General features: G+C 43.0%; 2 protein-coding genes across 3 annotated transcripts in view; both read left to right on the forward strand.

Annotated features, from left to right (window-relative positions):
• Positions 1-5,600, forward strand: part of LOC104942296 (von Willebrand factor D and EGF domain-containing protein) — a 22,719-nt gene extending 17,119 nt beyond the window's left edge. Inside the window, exons 21-33 of one of the 2 annotated variants that reach the window (XM_010767495.1) lie at positions 551-721; positions 857-1,203; positions 1,320-1,773; positions 1,889-1,984; positions 2,072-2,167; positions 2,321-2,416; positions 2,499-2,594; positions 2,673-2,768; positions 2,878-2,973; positions 3,057-3,152; positions 3,815-3,910; positions 4,080-4,177; positions 4,909-5,600. In XM_010767495.1, the coding sequence (XP_010765797.1) occupies positions 551-721; positions 857-1,203; positions 1,320-1,773; positions 1,889-1,984; positions 2,072-2,167; positions 2,321-2,416; positions 2,499-2,594; positions 2,673-2,768; positions 2,878-2,973; positions 3,057-3,152; positions 3,815-3,910; positions 4,080-4,177; positions 4,909-4,929 (1,859 nt within the window). In that variant the 3' untranslated portion in view covers positions 4,930-5,600. Of the gene's footprint in view, positions 1-550; positions 722-856; positions 1,204-1,319; positions 1,774-1,888; positions 1,985-2,071; positions 2,168-2,320; positions 2,417-2,498; positions 2,595-2,672; positions 2,769-2,877; positions 2,974-3,056; positions 3,153-3,814; positions 3,911-4,079; positions 4,296-4,908 lie in introns of those variants that run through there. The other variant, XM_010767494.1, reaches the window with a different exon arrangement.
• A 1,553-nt stretch (positions 5,601-7,153) lies between these two features.
• LOC104942297 (basic helix-loop-helix transcription factor scleraxis) overlaps positions 7,154-9,842 on the forward strand; it is a 4,320-nt gene continuing 1,631 nt past the window's right edge. Inside the window, exon 1 of the mRNA XM_010767497.1 lies at positions 7,154-8,191. Within this exon, the coding sequence (XP_010765799.1) occupies positions 7,697-8,191 (495 nt within the window). The 5' untranslated portion in view covers positions 7,154-7,696. The remainder of the gene's footprint in view (positions 8,192-9,842) is intronic.

A 9,842-nucleotide genomic window follows, 5' to 3' on the forward strand; every position in this document is an offset into this window, starting at 1 on the left:
TGTAGCATTTATTTATTGTCGAAATTATGACATTTCATAACGGGATCAAATCAAAGTGAATGGCCTGCTGCTGTTGAATGCATGGGGCAAGTGACTGGAAACAGTTTTAAAAGTGATTACATCGTTTCAGATAATAAATAATGATAATTCATTCTATTTAGGGGCGCCTTTCAAAGCACCCAAGGACACCTTACAAGGAAAGGTTTTAAGATGGTACAAAGAATGCAGTCCGGGTGATGTTTTTTATGTGGGGTGCAGATGAGGGAGCTGTCCAGAATGACACCAAGATGTTGTGTTTGAGTTATTGATAAGCCATTAAAACAGTAAAACAAGTGTCTCCTGTTCACCAAAACATACCCATCTGTTATGGAAAAAGAAAGCATTCCAAAAGTATTCTAAAAGTAATCTGAATACGTTTTTTAAGACACGTAACTGTATTCGGATTCGGATTACTTTCAGAGCCATGTATTCAGTATTCAGGAACTAATTACATTTACAAAGTAACCCTCCCAACCCTGATAACATTAATGCATTATACTTTGTGTCTCAGGGTCTAGTTTGTCTCCGGTTGTGAATATATCGGCGACCTGTGCGAGCCGGCCGTGTTTCCCCGGTGTTCAGTGCATCAACCACCGGCCGCCGCACGTTGGATACGTCTGCGGGCGCTGCCCCCCCGGACTCTACGGTAACGGACGCGTCTGCATGAAGAACGCCAAGGCCGGTGAGGAGATTTGACATTTTGCAGGTTTCAGGTCTTCAACCACTGGCTTTGACATTTCTGTTTTTTAACAGAATCTGGTAACCTCAAACGGTTCATTTTGGCAACATTTTAAAATCACTTCCTGTCTTTCCTCAGCGTCCAACCACCTCCGCCAGCAGCAGACGCTACGCAAGACTATCCGATCCCCGCAGGGAGGAAGCAGCAAGGTGTCCCAGCTCCACCTGCCCCACCTGCCCTACAGACACACCGTCAAACACCTGTCCTGGTCCGTCACCAGAGGGAGCAGAGACAACTCACTGCAGGACCCCGCTGCAGGGAGGGGGGGCGGCACCGGGAGGAGGGAGGCGGTCACTGCAGCCCCCAGAACATCAAACAGCGCAACGCATGTCACTGCAAATACTCACGTCCCCCGACACAGCATCAGGACGTATACCAGACCCAGCACCACAGCCTCCAGAGAGAGACATGTGACAACCTCAAAGGTATTTAAATTGTACTATTTTTTAATATTATCTTTAATTTCTTAGTATTTGATGTTCTTTTTTTTGTTTAAGGTGAGCCAAAGACACTAAAGATTTATGTTTCTATCTCCCTGCAGTCTGTAGGAGAACTGACTGCAGCCACGTCTCCTAAGGTAACACCTCCCGCTCCCCCCCTCTCCATGCAGTCCAAACAGGTAACACACTCCCAGCTCCACCACATGGCCTCCACCCAGTCCAAACCATGGACCCCAGCGAGACACGCCTCCCCCCTCACCGCGGCCCTCACCTCTCTGTCCTACTCCCTGTCTGAGCTGGAGTTCTCTGCTGACGGAGACGAGGCTGAGGCGAGCTTTGAGACGCCGCAAATAATCCCGGGACTCCCCTTCAGAACAGCGGGGAGGGCGGGGCACAGCTTCTCGCAGCTGGGGGTGAGGACGACGGCGAGCAAACATGTGACCACCTGTGCAGACCGGCCCTGTTTTCCTGGGGTCCAATGCCAGCCCACTGAGGAGGGGTTCCACTGTGGGAGGTGTCCTGTGGGATACACTGGAGACGGACGCTCCTGTAGAGGTAAGACATCATCTATCAATCTTCTGAAGGGCTTTGTTCACAAATCATTCACAGCCTCATTCGTTCTGCACAGACACATTTGCACATAATTACTAACCTAACACCTCCTTTGCAGCTGTTTGCAGGCACACGTGTGGTAGGAACATGGAGTGTGCTGCTCCGAACACCTGCCGCTGCAAACCAGGCTACACCGGATCGGACTGTCAGACAGGTACACAGATGAATAGCTCATAAAAACATCTATTATTTCTCTCTGTTTTTACCGTTTGTTATATTTTTATTTTGCATCGTTTCTCAGCCATCTGTGAGCCGTGGTGTTTGAACGGAGGTGTGTGTGTTGCTCCGGACGTGTGTCAGTGTCTCACAGGGTTTCATGGAGAAACCTGTCAGGAAGGTAACGTTTTTCCAAGCAGTTTTATGCTTTATTTAATATGTATTTTGTCTTTTTTTCCTTCCTGCTGTAACACTGTTAATGTCCCCTCTGTGGGACGAATAAAGCTTTTCTGATTTTCAATATGAGGTAGTTAATCTAAAGTGGTGTGTGCAGCTCTGTGCAGGTCTCCCTGTGAGAATGGAGGCTCCTGTGTGGGGCTGCAGACCTGCTCCTGTCCCTATGGGTTTGTGGGACCTCGCTGTGAGACCAGTGAGTGCACACTAACTCTCTTAAATTTGATTTGATCTGATTTTCATTTGCATATTTTAATTAATATTCTTCTTGTTTGTAGTGGTGTGCAGCCGTCACTGTCACAACGGAGGCCGGTGTGCGTCTCCGGACAAGTGTGTGTGTCCGGCAGGCTGGACCGGGCTCTCCTGTGAGACTGGTAAGTGTGTGTGAGTGTGTGTGTGAGTATGTTTTGATGTGCATATTCTATACTGACCTCTTGTCTCTCTCTCTGCAGCTCTCTGCTCTCCCATGTGTCTCAACAGAGGAGTGTGTGTCCGTCCGAATGTCTGCAAGTGTCCTCACGGATCCTACGGTGCACAGTGTCAGAACGGTACAAATTAACTAATCAATTAAACAATATGTTTTTTCTGCTGGTCAAGCATTTATAAAGCTTAAGTGAGGAACATAATTGATTTTGAATCAATGTCTTGCCCATGCAGCTGTGTGCAGTCCTCCCTGTAAGAATGGAGGTGTGTGTATCAGGAACAACGTGTGCTCCTGTCTGCAGGGATACACCGGGAAGCAATGCGAAAAAAGTCAGTATAAATTCCTCCTCATCCTCTCCGTCCTGTATTGTCCTTCATCTTCAAACCATGTCTCCCTCTCCCTCTATCTGCAGGTGTGTGTGAGCCGGTGTGTATGAACGGAGGCAGGTGTGTGGGTCCAGATGTTTGCGATTGTCCGTCAGGTTGGCGTGGAACCAGATGTGATAAACGTAAGTGCCATCCGTACCGATACATAACTCCCAACATTTACAGCATGTTGGATCCCATAACGCATCAGTGTGAACATCTGTGTGAAGTTAATCTGTCAAAAGCTTGTAGAATACATGCAAACCTACAAGTAGATCAGAAGAGATAAGGAAGATAGGATTCACCTCAAATCAAATCCATTGAGAAAGGGGGATTAAGAACAGAAAATCATGACCTGCTGAAGCTGTGTGATGTGACCCCTCCCCTTTCATCGGTGTCACACCTGTCACTCACGTCTGCACACCTGATTCATCTGCAGCTCCTCCCCCCTCTCCTGCATGTCCGTTGTTACTTCCTCCTCTGATTTACTGAATGAAAATCAGAGCAGCTGAAGTGTTAGTGCCTTGTTAAAGGGTACATGCTGACTGTTGAAGCACAAGACATTTCTGGGTCCAAGTCAAATCTCAATTCTTCCGAGACATCTGCAATTGAAGACGTATTTCAGGCCTGGATTCTGGACGGTTTGTCTTTTCAACTTGATTTTAGATTAGTATTTTAGAAAGTCTTATAAAATGGTGCTGTGTTTGAATGTATGTCATTCAGCCCTGATGTTTGTGACTTTTCTCTGACTTGTGCTGCTTTAATATGTGTGTGTGTCGTGTGTGTGTCTCGTGTCTCCCTGCAGCCAGCTGTCTGCAGATGTGTCTGAACGGGGGGGAGTGTGTAGGCTCAAACACCTGCCACTGCACCCGAGGGTGGCAGGGCATGCTGTGCCAGATCCGTGAGTTTCCTACAGAAAACTAAACAAAAGAATAATGCACCTGTTAATATAACTCAGTTTCTAGTGAACATATGCCATGATACACTTGTCTCTGATTCCCAGTGAGATATTTGTCAAGATGCAATTATTTTATACTCAGATTATTTTTGTTTTCCGTGTTTTTCTTCAGCCATCTGCGAATCCAAATGTCTCTACGGCAGTCGCTGCATCCGGCCAAACGTCTGCGCCTGCAGGAGCGGATTCACCGGCTCTCTTTGCTCCAGACGGGTAAGAAGACCTGAAAATAGAGCATACATTATTAATAAAAGGTGGCTCGGCATATGCAAAACAAGACTTGTAATCACTTAAGCTTAAAATAACAAATCTTTTCCCGTCTTCTAGTCAGTTTTCACCTATGGTTTTCACAGATAAAAGTCAAAACCAAGTTGACTTAATTGCATGTTAGGTGCTAGTCTGGTAGCATTTTCAGGAAGGAACGCATACGGTTCAGTTATTCCTCTGCAGCTGGTATGAGACACACATACACGTCAAAAGCATTCGAGGAAAACTGGAAACACGTGAAAATGCGTCCCACCTCACGAGTTGACCCGTGACAGATGATGATGTATTGCGGCGCTGTGAACGGTGGAATACAGTGTGCCCTGATCAAAGACAAATGTAGCGCTTCGTTTCAGCTGACATTTAACTGCCAATGTCTCGAGACGACCAGCTGCTGATCTGTCCTCTGCACCTTTTCTTAAAATAAACTCAGTTAGCTTGTGTTAAAGTCTACACTTACTTTTTCCAACCTATACTGTTCATGTTTGAACAATGATTTCAATATGGACAAGAACAAACAATAATGGGTGAGTGATAAGTACAAACAGATTGTGTTTGTTGATTATTGTAACCTAGGTGAAGATGGGATCTGTTTTAGTACACAGGGTTCACCCACTTGTTCCTGCCACTGTGCATGCACACACATCTACTTCATTTTTAAAACCCTCTTGTCTTTTCAGCTTCCTGTTTCCAGAGGTTGACCGAATAACAAGCATCAAGAATGAAACAGGAATTCAACGAGCACATATCAAACCTTCGGGAGAACCGAAGAAACGATGAGGAAAAACCAAAGTGTTTCCTCACTGGGAAAGAAAGCCGAGTCACATTCAGTCCTCCTGCTTCCAGGCTAACGAGGCGCTGACTAGAGATCAGCAGACAGGAGATTATTACCTGGGTTTGACTATTAACGTCATCAAAAAGTGTAAAACATGCACCCTTTTCTTTTTGACACCACACTACAGGCTTAGTTTTTCATGCACTGGTCATTTTGTTAAGCTCTTGGGCTATTTTGCTTCCAAACTAGTGAAAGAAAACATCCAATATGCATATTTTAGTCACATTTCTAATTTAGTCAGATGTTTTGTTTCCTCTTAAATAGTATATTTCTTATTTTTGAGCTAACATGAAGCATACATTTACAAGCAGCTATTTCCTTATAAAGTCAGGTTGATCATATTCAAGTTAGCGGGGGTATTCAGAGTTCTTACTGTAAATGTTATCAGGATATATAAAACCTCTGTATGAGTATTTATTTATTTGGTTGTTTTATATTGTCACATATTTCCTGTGTATATCAATGTATAATCTATTCTTATTAAGGCATTGTTTATTGGTTGTTTTATAAAAAAACAAATAAAGGTCCTTTAAAGGTGATGGTTCTTCAGATTATTTATGCAGAAAGGAATAATTTAATGAGCATTAGTAATCTTTTAGGTTCTTTTTGTGTCTAGATTTTTTTAAATGGAGACGATTAAGTTTTGGAAAGAGTTCAAGTTTCAATTATTTTTTTATTTTGACTTCAGTTTTTCAGCAGTTTCTTACTCGTGGGGTCAGACGAGTTCACGGGCAGCGGGTCGGAGAGGAAATGAGGATTAAGAGATTAATGAGGACGCATTAGCTCCGCACCGCCTCCTCTCTCTGACTCCTGCCCTCTGACTCTCTGCAGATAAAGAAACAGGACATTGTGTTAACTAAAACAATTACATTTTCCAAATGTACCCAAGACTTTTGCTGCTTTTTATCTACTGTCTTAAATTTAATTCTCATCCATCGAACATATTTACAATAAAAGGACTGCAGTTAGAATCAACCATGATAGCAAGTTATCAAAACATAATTTATTAATATAGGACCCTAGGCAAATATGAGATAATAAATAACCTTTGACGCTAAGAAATGATCAAATTGTGTATGTTGTATTTGCTTAGGCTGAAAATGTTCAAAAAACGTTGTGGACATTTCTGGATGTTTACTGCCCTCTGGTGGCCTTATTACAAATATAAAACAAAAATAATATAAATAACAATAATGGGGATAATATTAATAATAATACAATTAAAATATATGAATAAATATTAAAATGTTTTATGAATGATTACTAATCTGCACAAAATCGCAGATAACACTTAGATTGACCACAGCAACACAGAGACATACACACACTAACATAAACACACACAGCAGGCATCGTCAGTCCACATGATATTTATATCCACCCCCAAAGATGGCACTGGGCAAGGTGTTGTGTGTGGGGGGGGGGGTGTCCATCCTGGTGGGCACAGACAGGACGGTCCACCTGCACTGTTCACTCAGTGCATGTACTAGCCTGGACACACACACACACACACACACACACACACACACACACACACACACACACACACACACACACACACACACACACACACACACGACCCTTTAGTTAATCTGAGCTGAGAGTGGAAGTTAAAAAAATGATGAAATGTGTGTAAATATTCCGAATTTTCTTGCAGTTTTAGACTAAATATTAAAGTATTAAGCATTAAAACATGTTTCAGACAGAGAATAAGAATGCAGATATTTTACTACTTTGTCCTACATTATTGTTATGCTTAATGCAGATTTCTGAGTATGTGTATATTATAAAATGGGATTATAATGAGGATGAATTTGAATAATAAGAGCAAAGTCTAAGGTATAATAGATTCCTTAATAAAAGTAAAGTAACTCAAAATGTTAATTCAATACAGCACTTGAGTTAATGTACTTTTTTATTTACCCCACTGGTTTTAGAGATATAAAAAGCATAACATATAATAATTCTCAAGTTTTCCTGTTCAATCAGATGTTTTTAATATGTAACTCTAAAGAATGAAACAAAATAATCAAAACAAATATGATATTGATAATTAAAATGACTACCATTTCTCTTACCATAATCTTAGTGCCATTTTTGTTTAAGTGAAAGACATGATGTTTGAAAGCTGGAGCTGTTATTTACTTTAACTGTGTTTTAGCAAATTATCTTTGATTACATGTGGGCACAATGTTGTCTGTATATGTAGTGTATAGTAGGCTAAATTATCCATTAGGGTGTACAGAATAAAACATGGCTGAATAATGTTTTGTAAAACACCGGATAGAGGCTAACATTTCATTGTTTTTGACCTGAAATTGGCCTTGAATGCAGCCAATTGAGTGCAGCCTAATTTAAACGGTACACCACAACAGGTGCCCCCTCCTCCCCCCTTTTGGCTCCACCTGTCCTCCCTTCTCCGCAGCGCGCTGGCGACCCAGAAAGCAGCCGTCATTCATCAGCTGTGGTATGCCGATCCGCCGGGGGGCCGGAGCGCGGCGCAGAACCCCTCTGGTCACCGGATCGGCGGCAGCTGCTCGGCCCCGGAGCTATTTTCACCCTGAGGATAAAGTGATGTGCAGCGCGGCCCCGGAGGCTCCAGTCAGAGAGGAGCAGCGAGGAGCACAGAGAGGATGAAGTCCACAGGCAACGCGCAGCCCGACGGCTTCACCTCCGACCTGGAGGACCTGGACAGCGGCAGCGACAGCTCGGACGGGAAGTCCACCGGAGACTGCAGCCCGTGCAGAGACCCGGGGGAGGAGGAGGCCGGTGACCGGAGAAGGAGAAGGCGGAGACGCAGCAGCAGCGGTGGCGACGGGTGTCTCGCCGGGGTGAGCAAACAGAGGCAGGCAGCCAACGCGCGGGAGCGGGACCGGACGCACAGCGTGAACACGGCCTTCACTTCGCTGCGCACGCTCATCCCCACAGAGCCCGTCGAAAGGAAGCTCTCCAAGATCGAGACGCTGCGCCTGGCCTCGAGCTACATCTCGCACCTGACCAACGTGCTGCTGCTGGGGGAGGACTGCGGAGACGGGCAGCCCTGCCTCGGATACCCGAGCATCCTGCAAGGCGGCGCCGCCTCCCTGAGGCCCATCTGCACTTTCTGCCTCAGCAACCAGAGGAAGCTGGTGAGCGGAACCTCGCACAGGTTATATCAGGGTCAAATGTTTTTAAAAAACGTTTTCTGCAGCCAGAATTTGATGCGTAAAAGTTCTGATATTAAGCACGTCAGTCCATACAAGGATGAATATCTACTGATTAAGTAAAAGTAGCAATAACAACTTGTAGAAATACTCAAGAAAAAGTCCTGCCTTCAAAATCTAACTTAAGTAAAAGTAAACAAGTATTGGAAAAACATACTTATACCAAAAGGAAAATAGCTTGTTGTGCGTAATGGCCATTTTTTGGGATCATATAAATTAAATTACTGTATTATTATTATTGATGGATTCAAGTGTTCATCACAGCTGGTAAAGGTGGAGTTGATTTAAATTACTTGAAAACCTAAATCTAGAATTATATAATAATAATAATAATACATGGGACTTTTATAGCGCTTTTCATGAAACTCACAGACGCTTTGACAGAGAATTAAGAAAACACAACAAAAAAAAGACAAAGAAATACAAAAAGAGATAAACAAAACAGAAAAAATACATGAAATATATGACTTTGTTTATTTATTAGTTTATATATATGAATAGCTAATGTTACTAAAGCTGTCAGATAAATGTAGTGAGTAAAAAGTGTAAAGTTAGAATCTGCCTGTTTATTGGAAATGTATCTTCATGTGGTTCAGAGGAGATTTGGTTTGACCCTAAGCGGCACCTGTTGCTGAAGTGATTGACAACACAAAATGAAAACAAGCCATGGTGCCTTCAAAGGTTTAAAATAAGAGTCAAGGCTTTACTCAGTTACACTGCACCCTCTGCTCTAAACTCATAAAGACAACTCTTTCAGGTAACGAATCTGGCACACAATCAAGCGTAATGGATTATAGAAAGGCAGCACACTTTATGATTGATGAATTTGTGATTTCTATTTATAAAGACAGAAAGAGCTTTTGGATTTGTATCCCGAGTGCTTTAGATGCGAAATTCAGTCCCAATATGGACTAAAATAAAGGCTCGGGAAAATGGAAAACAACTTAGCTTAAAGTGGACCTATCATGCTATATTTGAATAATATAGGACCATACACCATATATAAGACATATTTATACTTTTTATTTTTCAAAATACCAAACAGATCATGCATTTTAGCCATTCCTCATTTCGCTCAATTTAACACCGTCTTTCCATGGGCTGATTCTGTGGGAACAGCACCACCTACAGGCCTGGCATATGTACTACAGCGTCTCCAGCGCTTTAGAACGGCAATGTCCGTGGCTGTCTCCTCCTGATTGGTGGAGTTGGTAGCGCCACTTCTGTGACGTCATAGAAGTGTTCAAATCTGGATCAGTCTGTATCAGATCCGTTGCAGCCCCTTTTTAAGAGATTAAGGTATGGAGAAATTAGAGAGGGTTGTGTTTTCTGACACTTGGTGAGTTCCCTGGAACACCGGGGACACATATTCATGTAGAAAAGACGTACAAAAGTGCATTTTGCATGATAGGTCCTCTTTAAGTAAACCTGCAGATGTTCCTAATTCGCTCTTCCTCGTGCTTTTACACAATCTTAGATAAGCCAAGCTCTTCCTTTGCTGTACATTTCATCTCCTGTTTATTCAGTGTTTTTTCTGGTTTTATTCACCATATCCAGTGTTTCCCACATAATTTGA

This window comes from Notothenia coriiceps, unplaced genomic scaffold (assembly GCF_000735185.1).
Source record: "Notothenia coriiceps isolate Sejong01 unplaced genomic scaffold, NC01 NC01_scaffold00004483, whole genome shotgun sequence".
Taxonomy (NCBI): Eukaryota; Metazoa; Chordata; class Actinopteri; order Perciformes; family Nototheniidae; genus Notothenia; species Notothenia coriiceps.